This window comes from Carassius auratus, chromosome 30 (assembly GCF_003368295.1).
Source record: "Carassius auratus strain Wakin chromosome 30, ASM336829v1, whole genome shotgun sequence".
Taxonomy (NCBI): Eukaryota; Metazoa; Chordata; class Actinopteri; order Cypriniformes; family Cyprinidae; genus Carassius; species Carassius auratus.
This window is the reverse complement of record NC_039272.1, coordinates 22,628,732-22,641,388: the sequence shown is the minus strand read 5'-3', so window position 1 is coordinate 22,641,388 and position 12,657 is coordinate 22,628,732. Positions and strand designations below refer to the sequence as shown.

The window sequence follows — 12,657 nt, the reverse complement described above, 5'->3', positions numbered from 1 at the left end:
AAATTACCTGAGCAGTTTTAGTGTTCTAAAAAAAAAAAACTTAATTCAGTAAAGTGCGTTCACTGCATGGATGGGGCACAAACACATACAGGTGCACCGTGCATTTCAATAAATTAGAAAGTCGTGGAAAAGTTCATTTATTTCAGTAATTTCAAATTGTGAAACTTGTGTATTAAATTAAGTGCACACAGACTGAAGTAGTTTAAGTCTTTGGTTCTTTTAATTGTGATGAATTTGGCTCACATTTTAACAAAAACCCACCAAATCACTATCTAAACAAATTACAATATGATAACATGCCAAGCAGCTAATCAACTCAAAACACCTGCAAAGGTTTCCTGAGCCTTCAAAATGATCTCTCAGTTTTGTTCACTAGGCTACACAATCATGGGGAAGACTGCTGATCTGACAGTTGTCCAGAAAACAATCATTATACCCTTCACAAGGAGGGTAAGCCACAAACATTCATTGCCAAAGAAGCTGGCTGTTCACAGAGTGCTGTATCCAAGCATGTTAACAGAAAGTTGAGTGGAAGGAAAAAGTGTGGAAGGAAAAGATTCACAACCAACCGAGAGAACCGCAGCCTTATGAGGATTGTCAAGCAAAATTGATTCAAGAATTTGAGTGACCTCCAGAAGGAATGGACTGAGGCCAGGGTCAAGGCATCAAGAGCCACCACACAAAGATTTGTCAAGGAATTTGCTGAACCACAGACAACGTCAGAGGTATCTTACCTTGGCTAAAGAGAAGAAGAACTGGACTGTTTCCCAGTGGTCCAAAGACCTCTTTTCAGATGAGAAAAAGTTTTGTAATTCATTTGGAAACCAAGGTCCTAGAGTCTGGAGGAAGGATGGAGAAGCTCATAGCCCAAGTTGCTAGAAGTCCAGGGTTAAGTTTCCACAGTCTGTGATGATTTGGGGTGCAATGTCATCTGCTGGTGTTGGTCCATTGTGTTTTTTGAAAACAAAAGTCACTGCACCCGTTTACCAAGAAATCTTGGAGCACTTCATGCTTCCTTCTGCTGACCAGCTTTTTGAAGATGCTGATTTCATTTTCCAGCAAGATTTGCAAAACTTCCTGCTGTGTGACGAGTGTGCGCTCTGGCTTAGTCTGAGCAAGCGCCGGAAATCGCCGGAAGTGATCTCTAGTGCGTGTACGTCACTCATTGTTTACACAGAGATTTCGGAAATGTTACCTTTCACTGTGAAGGTCTAAACATATTTAGAAGTACAGTAAATCGCAATGTAAGACGATTTTGATATATAAACAGACAACATTGAATTTTTTTCACAACCATATTTATTTGAACCAGAATACACAGATCATGAGCGATGGAGGAAGCATTCGGTGCAGCAGCACTTCTTCAAGCCTCAGAGAGACAGAGTAAACAGTAAACAATGAGTGACATACAAGCACGAGAGATCACTTCCGGCGCTTGTGCAAACTAAGCCAGAACGCGCGCACACGTCGTCACACAGCAGGAAGCATGCGCACCCTCAGATCAGTTGGACGTGGTTGTGTACAAGAGTTAAAAACGATATAAATACTGTTTGTTTTACACAAACCGCTCGTTTCGTCTCTTAAGTCATCAATGTGTACTTACAGAATTGTTTAATTTGGACTTCTCTGTGCATGCTCTTTGAGGTGGTGACCATAGACCTCCATTATGTGAGTCACAGACAAGAAAGGTTTGACCTAAAAATATCAAAATGGAAACTACTGCGGAAACAAAGACACCTACATCAAGGAAGACCTTGAGGTAAGCTAAAACATATCAAAATTTAATTTGAAAATGAACCATCCCACTGCCAGCAAACTCACCAGACCAGTCCTTTTTTGTTTTGAATTGAAAGTTAGGCTTTCATTTATGGTAATTCATAATTATTGTGACGACAATAGCATTTTTCTGTCTTGCGCTTTCAATATATTAGAAATACAACTAAAATTTAATGGGTGCATTCAAAAAATATTACTTGCAGTTCAGATTGATTACTTTATCATTACCATAGTGGTCTGGTCTTAATATTTTCCTCAAAACAATAATGTGATGTACTAGATATGATTATGGCCTTGTTTGGTATAAATAAAAAGTTGGAAAAAAAATCACCAGTGTAGAAACAATGAGAAAGAGAACAAAGAGGTTTTATTTTTATTATTAAAAGTTTATTTTGTTGTGAAAGTGCATGACATTCATGACATTGATTTTGAGTCATCGCTCACAAGGTTATAAGCATGTATTAGGCTACTATGTGTTTGGAAGGCTTTAATCTTTCAAACACAATACAATGCATATGTTGATGTAATGCGTAAATTCCCCAACTTTCTATGTGATTTGAACCCTTTTCACCTGATAATATCTATTTGAAGTCCCCCTAAGATTTAAAAATAAAAATATGAATAATTAATATAAGTATCACATTTCCATGTTTATGGTTGGTTAATGGTCACATGTAGGTAAACAAATATTTAATTTACTGTATATATATATATATATATATATATATATATATATATATATTTTATTTATTTGATTAATGCCAATTCAAAATGATTTATTTTAACTTTTTTATGTTAAATGGTTTAGATCCTACCTGTCCGATCGCTACCATTTTGTTTACTTAAATGGGGAGTCATCTCATTTATCATCAGTAAAATATGGAGTGCCACAAGGATCCGTCCTAGGTCCCCTTCTGTTTTCAATATACATGTTGCCCCTTGGTAATATTATTAGAAAATACGGAATTAGTTTCCACTGTTATGCTGATGATACTCAGCTATATATCTCAACGAGACCAGATGAAACTTCCCAATTATCTAAGCTAACAGAGTGTGTTAAAAATGTAAAAGATTGGATGACAAATAATTTTCTCCAATTAAATTCGGATAAGACAGAGATACTAATTATTGGACCAAAAAACACTACACAGAATCTTGTAGATTACAATCTGCAACTAGACGGATGTACTGTTACTTCCTCTACAGTCAGAAATCTGGGTGTTATATTAGACAGCAATTTGTCTTTTGAAAATCATATTTCCAATGTTACAAAAACTGCATTCTTCCATCTTAGAAACATTGCCAAGCTACGAAACATGTTATCTGTTTCTGATGCAGAAAAGCTAGTTCATGCATTCATGACCTCTAGACTGGACTATTGTAATGCACTTCTAGGTGGTTGTCCTGCTTCGTCAATAAACAAGCTACAGGTAGTCCAAAATGCAGCAGCTAGAGTCCTTACGAGGTCAAGAAAATATGATCATATTACCCCAATTTTACAGTCTCTGTAAAAATTAAGTTCCGTATCAGTTTAAGTTCCGTATCAGTTACAAATTTTCATTACTTACCTATAAGGCCCTAAATGGTTTAGCTCCAGCGTACCTAACTAGCCTTCTACCACGCTACAACCCATCACGCACCCTAAGGTCACAAAACGCTGGACTTTTGGTCGTTCCTAGGATAGCGAAGTCCTCTAAAGGAGGTAGAGCTTTCTCACATTTGGCTCCCAAACTCTGGAATAGCCTTCCTGATAATGTTCGGGGTTTTTTTTTTTTTTTTTTAAATCCTGTCAAATGTGCACAAACTACTAGCTACTACTAAATATTGTAGAAACATAATTTTCTGTAAAGTTGCTTTGTAACGATTTGTTTTGTAAAAAGCGCTATACAAATAAACTTGAATTGAATTGAATTGAATAACTTTACATTTTATGATTTAATTAATTATTAGCTTTTCATTAAACCAACAAACCTCCTTCAGTTCATTTCCAAACTTGTTTGGGAAACATTGACGTAATGCATTGTTTAATGCACTTCTTGTTGTTATTCACAATGAGTGGAATCACTTTCTCACTATTTGTATATCAATATGGTACAAGATTATCCTATTTTAAATCAATGTGACAAAATAGTAAAAAGTAATCTATAAGTAATCAAAAATTAGTCTGATTATATTACCTCAAATGTGTAATGGGAGGTCATTACGTTATTAACTACAATTTTTTTGGATTTTGGAATCAGTAACGGACTACAACTTGTAAGTAATCTACCCAACTAATAGTCCATGGTAAGATTGTACGTATTCTTGTCACTCTTTCCAATTGATAACTGTATAAAAGCAGCAGTAGGCTATTTTATCATTCATTATGCAGTAATCTACTACAGTTTAATAATATACACATCTATAGAGACTAAAATATGACATGATCTTTTACATGGAAAGAAATGACAACAGAACTGCTTACATAAGTCAAAAGTGACTGTCACCTTTTTTTTTTTTTTTTTACATATATTCACGAGTTCATGCTTACATATAATTAGCTGAGGTATGGTATGCGTATTTGGCGTGCTGTCCGGGGAAGGGCTCCGAGCTTGGGAATGGCCCGAACCTAGAGTACCCCCCTTCCCCATCTATTTATAAAGTGAACTCGAAGTGAGGAGATGGGGTGGAAGAGGGATGCTGATTAACCATCAATAGATAGAGGTAAGTCAGTGATATTTATACTGTGGTATTGATTACTTGATTGTGGTCCACCCGTGTTGATTAGGCCAAGTATCTGACGCACTCCTTCCGAATCTTGTTAATAAAACATCATTTACAATATATGAAATTACATATTCATATCCCAACACATTACAGAGTTGAATTGGATTATTATGTAATTATATATATAATAATTATGGAAAGCCCCCTTTTTTTTTTTTACATCTCTGTGAACTGACGTCATATGGTCAGAAGTGTGATTCTTGGAGATTTCTATTTTTGCAGCATTTTTGGAATAAAATGAGGGTGAGTGTGAAGATTGCAAAATGTTTTAGTAATTTCTTTATTCAAATGACGCACGGAAACGGCCAAAAAACAAGAACTTTAGTAAGGCAGAGAGATATAAAGACTGTTTCTGTGGTATCAATGATTTAATTCATACAACACTGAAATCGTTGTTCTTTGGTGTTTGCTGTTTTTGGAGGTAATGTTTGACCATAAAAATATTAATTGAAGAATATCCACCTTTCTTTCTTTGTTCGCTCTGAAATTATAGAACATGCATTACAGCAAGACCTCAAATTTACACATAGAAAGAACAGATATTTAACAACCTCCTTTGGCAAGATAAGATGGCTCCTGGCAGTATTGATCAAAAACAAAAGGTATATTTCAAAAGGATATCAAACAGAACTCTTTTTGGTCACAGCCACTGTTATAATTAACTTACCATGACGTCATAGTCTTTCATAACAGACCCAATATAGTGGAAGATTCTAGTGTTCTCATTTTGATCAACAACTCCTTATTACACATTGGATTTGCAGTTTCTAACTGCAACATTCAGCTTTGTACACGCACCTTAACAAAGACATACAAAAATCAGTAATTATGACACAGACCATGTCAAACAATTACTTCTGCAGTCAGATAGGGCTTATGGAAATGCATATATGTACTTAATGATTCAAAGACCTACAGTCGAGTGATATAAAGCACTTTTAACACCATGTCTGCTATAATAATAATCATCATTCTTGTGCCTTTAAAGTTCAAACAGGGCATACTAGAAGATAAAGGGTTAGAAATATGTTTGGCTGAAAAAAAACTTTTCCGTTTTAAAAATGTATACAAAAATATTCCCTTTCTAAGTCTAAAAGGCACATAAGTTAAAAACATTTGACGGAAACAGAAATCTAACCACAGGAGATAAATGCATGTGAATTCTTTTACGGCCCCAAAATACCAAAAAATAAGATATGGGAGGTAGACGTTTACATGTTGCTTTTCAGGTCTGGATTCCCCTCGACTCATATTCTGGCGATGAATGAACGCATATGTGTGTTTTTGTATGCATGTTGGTTATCTGAGGCTTTAACAACAGACCTGCTGGTATACACAAGTACACACAACAATGAACCTGAATGAATGATTTAAGTGACAGTAAACCTCAATTACCTAGAACAGCCAAACAGAAGATTCATCTTTAGAAACAAAAAATCTGTTCATTCTCTATTGCACTTTACAGAAAATATACAAACACACATGTACAAGTATAAATACGCGATCATGTATAACTGTAGAATAATTGTATAAGTCTTAATTGTTCCTTGTCCATGTGGATCACGTGGAAAAAACACAACTATGAATAAATTAAGACTTCTATTAGAGTTTAAGAAGCACCTCTAACCACATATCCAGGCCTTGTTTCCAATCTGAAAAAAAACAGCTCTGAAAAGAAAGAATCTGCCATCCCGAGCTGCTCGCATAGGAAGTCTTGTTTTCTCCGAAGCTGCTCTAGTTCCCTCTTTTCTCATGTTTAAAGGCTGCAGTCCATGCTTGAGAGGATGTACAGTCTTGTTGGCCTCTAGGCCACAGAGAGGCTCTGTAATGGCTGCTGATCGGGGTATTTGAGGCTTTCATGGTTGCTTTCTTTATAAAAAGCACACAGGGCCGACTTCAAGGTGGTAATGTGAGCCAGATTTTGTGCTGGGCAAGTTGTAGACCTCCACAATGGGCAGTAAGTTTGGGTCTTCTGTCTGGAAAATGAACTGTGTCTGATGCCATCGGCCATCTGTGATCTGAGAGGACAGAAAGAGTGGAAGCATTTAGTTGTGATAATGAGGTATCCTAATAATGACGGGTAATTTTTTTGTTTTTTACATTGCCAAACAGCATCAATCAAAAAAAAGTTACAATACTAATTCTTGTGAAATACTGGTGAAAAGCTGTAAAATGGTTAGAAGTTCAATTATGTGTGCAATTAAAGTAAAGAATAGTGCACGTTGCGTTCCCAAATGCTAATGTTAAATTTGCAGCATGTGGACAGATTTAGCAGTTTATTGTGTGCCAAGCCTCTCTATAAAGCTGAAAACACTGTATCATAACACAGTGCCAGGCTTCACTCTGAAACTGTCACAGTGTCTGGGTGGTGTTCCCTGGGTGTCCACTAGATGTCCTCTTTTCCCACGGTGTCTGTCACTTCGTTAATCACATTCCTCACATCCCTGCTTAATTATTGCACCCAGCTGTCACTAATTACTAATCATCACACTCTGTCAGTTTCCCATTAGCGTTTGCCTTTCCTTGTGTATTTAACCCGGTCTGTCTTAGTATGTGTCACGGAGTCCTTGTGAATTCATGTCCGTCTTTCAGTCTTGCCTTTGCCTTGTGTTCGTGTTTTGTTTATGTTTGGATTGCTCTTCTGGTTTTCGACTCATGCCTGGGGCCTGTTCTTCGTACGTCGCTTATTACATCCGAGATCAAATGACACATCCAAGATGATATCATCGTGCTAATCATGATCCGGCTAATTGGGTTCTTCGAACACACCTGTTGTGTATGATTAGTATCGCTGGATTGAGTTATCTGAGATAATTGCGTGTTCATGTGTTGGCTTAAAAGGGGATATGTATCGATACTCTAAACCATGATAAGCAGTGTAGAGATTGGCTGGTGGCAAGACGGCAATGTAATGACATCATATAATTTAAAATGACACCCGACGAAAAACTTGACAAATTTCTGGACTTTTATAAGGAAACAGCCAAGCAAACAAAACTACATAAATGTGATAATAGATACATGAGACAGATAATAGATACATGTTATAATAGATACATGAGACAGATAATAGATACATGTTTTTATTTTATTAGAATTTTTTTCATGATTCCCAATTATTTAGATTCGCAATTTATAATAGTTGTGCAGTCTTTACATTTTTATTTCAATGTAGAAATTATCTATTCATTTCATTTTATATTTGGACAGATTTGTTACATGAGAGCATTAATGAAAGTTTCTTAAGGGTCAATATCATGTTATCTGCATCTCCGGCGCTCCATCAAACACTCTTATAATAGCAGTCATCACTCAACATAATGCACGACTCTATTATCTGTAGAGCATGTGTGTAAGACTCTAATACAATTATGAAGTAATAATTTTATGACAAATAAATATTTCAGTGAGTAAAACTGGCTGTGTCTATAGTAGGCTGTTATGGACTACACAACATTTTTATATTATTTTAAAGTAATTTTTTTAATGATTATTATTTTAAATTATTGTCCCTGGATCAGTACGATACTCTTGTAATAAAGTAGCGGTGGTAGCAGGCATATTTCAGTTGAAAAGAAGCGATCTAATCCTGTTTACATGAAATAAGCCTGCTCCCGAGCAGGTTTAAGCTTATGGACCTGTTGCTATCACAGCAGCTCAGGGATGAGCTTCGAAGAACTAAATGATCCAAGATCATGCCAAATCGTCAACAATCAAATCCAGCTAACGGAGTTAGCGACGTACGAAGAACGGGCCCCTGGACTGTTTATTCTCCTTGGATTACCCCTTAATAAAAACATACTCGCAATTGGTTCTTTCTCTGTGGTTTCCTGTATCACCGATCGTGACAGAAACACACAGTGCATCAGACTATAGTTGTTTTAATTTTACATTTGCTATAATTAATTATTAGTTTATTTATTAGCTCACAAACCCCTGTTTGGGAGTCCTGAGCTCCACAATAAATAAAAAGTTATTCACTAAAAAACAAGAGTGTTTTTTGAATATAACTTTAGGCATACCCAGCAATCATCCTTTATCAGCTCAGGCTCGATGAATCCCCCAGACTCGATTATCTGTCCGTTCCAGGCTTTAAAGTACACCGCACTAGAGGAAGGTGTTTCGGAGTCCCCTGCTGCCCAAACAGAGACGTTCAGGCAGTGAATGGTGATGATCTGCACAGCTTCAGAGCTCAGGAGGTGGATGAAGTTCATCTGGATCAGACTAACTCCAATCTCCAACTTCAGGAAGGAAAAAACCGCATTAAAGAGAAGAAATCTTGATATTTTCACTGAACTTTTTTTTGTAAGGGAATGGGCAGGAAAGCAGAGTTTGCTGAATTATGGACATTTAAATTGAACAGATATCAGTATTCTGCAGATTCAGTGCAATCCTGCTCATAATGTCACTCATAATGGCTAGTTGTCAGCTTTACAGACCTTGGAAACAGCGACTGGCTTAAGGCAGGTTTGACCTCCACTGGTGAAGTTGCAGGTCACTTCAATATTGTCAGAAGAGCAGCCCAGGTTAGGATCTATCCAATAAGTGCCTTTAGTTAAATACAAAATAAAAACAAAATGAATGAGTCCATAATTGGTGGTGTTGATGTAGCTTCAGTGATAAAACAAGTAAATTTACAATGATAATGTCTAAGAAATGTCTCACCGTCGTTCAACCTGTGCTCGCATTCAAACAGATCTCTGCACATTCTGGCAGGATTCTCCTGTGTTCCCAGAGGATTCCTGATGCTGTGGATTAGAGTGCTGAGGTAGTGAAGAGTCTTAAAGATCTGGGTTCCCTGGTCCAGCATTAGAAGCTCAGTGTCTTCATACGTCTGTAGATTGGGATGAAGCAGGTCAAGTCAGGTCTATGATGTCCTGACATAATGTTAATGTTCCTTATCTAACCTTTAATTGATGCCATGAAATTGACTGTATAAAATGTATAAAAACAAATGTCTGTAATTTATGATTGTTTATGCATTCAAATTAAATTAAAAGTATGTTGAAGACGGTTGGAACTTACCTCGGACCGTAAAGTAGAGCGGGAATCCACAACAACATGTAAAGCAGCACCAAGAGCCTCATTTTCCTAAGAGATGACAAAGTAGAGCAGGGATGTCAAGGAAGTTGAAAGTAAACTGATTTTAATATAAAAAAGTGTATTAGATCACGTTTAATCAATTCGTAATATGTGATGTATCAGCTGTCATGTAGGTGTTGTTGTTTTTATTTTATCATTGGTGGACAGTAACTGTATTTTAAAAAAATCACCAGGTTCTATAACAGTTTTTTTCCCCAAGCCATCAGACTGTTGAACACTTAGAACACTTTGTTGCATTGACATTTATACTGTACTGAAACTGTGGCCTATGCAAACGAAATTTCGTTCTGTACACACTTGTTGTATACTGAATGACAATAAAAGTCTGTCAAGTCAAGTCAAGTCAAAATTCAGGACAGGTTTTTAAATCATTTTTGGAAGTGTACCTTAATTCTTTTTTTTAAATTGTAGTAAACAACAGTAATTATAGTATTGCACTTTATTTCAGTGTACCACGCATGCATGTATACATGCAGGAAAAGCACAAAATGGTGCCCTAGGGTGATGAGAATTGTTGACTGTTGTTGTTATTTTAGTTTTCTTGGCACACAAAAAATATTCTCATATAGCTTCATAAAATTACAGTTGAACCACTGATGTCACTTTGATGTCTGATGTCACTAAACATTTTAATGATGTCCTTCCTATGTTTCTGTGCCTCGATCGTGGTAGTTGCATTGCTGTCTATGCACGGTCACAGAGCTCTCGGATTTCAAAAATATCTTTATTTGTGTTCCAAAGATGAACAAACGTCTTACAGGTTTGGAATGACATGAGGGTGAGTAATTAATTAAATAATTTTTGGGTGAACTATCCCTTCAACTTTTTTCTTTTTTCTTTCAGTTTTATTTATTATATACATTTTCAAACCTAAAGTCAGCAAGCTTTTATTTTGGTGAGTTGCCGGGAAGAAAGAACAGTATATGCATTGCTGGTTTTCATGCTGCTGTAAAGCGTGTCAGGAAAGGAAATGTCACAGTTTCGTGTTTTGCTCCACAACTGGCAGCACTTATTTACCCCGCAAATTTTTTTTATTTTGCTCATGTCTGCGCACCTCTTAAGTGAAGTGACATTCAGCCAAGTATGGTGACCCATACTCAGAATTTGTGCTCTGCATTTATCCCATCCGAAATGCACACACACAGAGCAGTGAACACACACACACAATGTGAGCACACACCCGGAGCAGTGGGCAGCCATTTATGCTGCGGCGCCCGGGGAGCAGTTGGGGGTTCGATGCCTTGCTCAAGGGCACCTAAGTCGTGGTATTGAAGGTGGAGAGAGAACTGTACATGCACCCCCCCCCACCCACAATTCCGTCCAGCCCGAGACTAGAACTCACAACCCTTCGATTGGAAGTCCAACCCTCTAACCATTAGGCCACGACTTCCCCACAAGTGCGCCCCTGTACATATACATCATAGCACCTGTAGCTTATAGATGCTCTAGCTCTATCAAGAACTTTTAGTGTCATGAACTTCAATTTCTTTAGAAAAAAAAATACAGTAGGTAGCCAACTAAAATGCCTAATACCGCCGCATGTACCACTGCCGCAGGGCCACGTGGGGCAAAGGGACAGTTTGCAAACTTACTGGAATTATGTTTTGCAAACTGAGATCAAATAACTAAATAAAACAAAAATAACTTTATATAACATTCTAACATCCTTTAAAACAGGAACATTTATCAAATTTTTTTTTTTTAAGTTAATTTCAAAACATGAGATAGTCGTATAGGCTGCAGTCTAATGCACAAAAAAAAAAATGTATACACAAAGGCTCTTACTGCATGTTATGTTTATTGAACAGTCATTATGAAAATCATTAAAACTATAACATTTTCTTGTATTGTATTAAGAACCGTTCTGAAAGCAGAATTTATGCAAACACGTAAAATGATTTAAAAACTTTAACAAAGATGTCTGGAGGGCATTTAATTCCTGTTATTTAATTGCGTGAGGCTGCCCCTCATGTAAGATTTTTTAGTTACTAGTAGTTACTATTTAAGTCATCATAAACGAATCGCACATTAATATTAAATTAACACAGTCTAATCCATAAATGCCTTAATATATTCCGTACTCACACGCATTAAGTAGCCTGGTAATTGTGAAAAAGGAGACATTTTTAATTATTTAATAATAAATCTTAAAATTTCTCTAAAATCTCCAAAAGTCTACAACCGAGACAGATGCAGTTATAACCTATAAATTGAAGGCAATTTGACATTATAAAGTGATCTAACGCCGATGTTGCTCCAAATCATTGATCACAAGTTTTTTTGATCAAGATTAAACTAATGCATGACTCTCATAAACTTTTTTTAATAAATCTCTTTTGCATTAAATGATAAAGATACAAAGCAGGTAAAGTTAAATATTATTGTACAAATAATTATAAAATGCTACAGACTGCGAATAAGATTGCAGTTTCACATTTTGCATATGCATTACAAAGTTCATTATTTTTTACATGCAATTATAAAAAATGAAACCAAAAAAGATTTGTAATGAAGATAAAATATGTAGACAAATAAGAATAATAATTGCGCATCACATTCAGCATCATCCACGCCACGGAACAATTTCTTGTATTTTAAGAAATAATATACATCCTGCATTTAAATGCGGCTGCATTTTTTTTAATGGTTTAATTTAGACTGTATAAAAGCAAGTAAATGATAACTTGTGGTTAAAGTGCCACTCAGCATTCAAAAGTTGTAAATGCACTTTGCAGCCTCGGCGGCACTCATAGCAGTAGAAGGCGCACTCTGATTGGCCACCTACTGTACAATACAAGGCATACTTACATGTGAAAAAGATACGCCAGGAAGCCCCTATAAACCAAAGAGAGATAAAGAAACAGAAAGCGTTGATTACAATCAGCTTCAGCTAAATGCAACTCAAGCATGAAACATACTGTTCACATGGTTGTTAAAATGCCTCAAGACTTCTTACTGGAGGTCCAGGTGGTCCACGAGGACCTGGAAGTCCCTAGTGGAGAAGGAAAATCA

At 36.4% G+C, this 12,657-nt stretch overlaps 1 protein-coding gene across 2 annotated transcripts in view; it reads right to left on the bottom strand.

Annotated features, from left to right (window-relative positions):
• Window positions 1-4,807: 4,807 nt before the first annotated feature.
• Window positions 4,808-12,657, bottom strand: part of col27a1b (collagen, type XXVII, alpha 1b) — a 77,534-nt gene continuing 69,684 nt past the window's right edge. Inside the window, exons 55-61 of one of the 2 annotated variants that reach the window (XM_026212220.1) lie at window positions 12,602-12,637; window positions 12,454-12,480; window positions 9,568-9,633; window positions 9,208-9,376; window positions 8,982-9,091; window positions 8,565-8,783; window positions 4,808-6,560 (exon numbers count right to left, since the gene is read on the bottom strand). In XM_026212220.1, the coding sequence (XP_026068005.1) occupies window positions 6,414-6,560; window positions 8,565-8,783; window positions 8,982-9,091; window positions 9,208-9,376; window positions 9,568-9,633; window positions 12,454-12,480; window positions 12,602-12,637 (774 nt within the window). In that variant the 3' untranslated portion in view covers window positions 4,808-6,413. Of the gene's footprint in view, window positions 6,561-8,564; window positions 8,784-8,981; window positions 9,092-9,207; window positions 9,377-9,567; window positions 9,634-12,453; window positions 12,481-12,601; window positions 12,638-12,657 lie in introns of those variants that run through there. The other variant, XR_003276627.1, reaches the window with a different exon arrangement.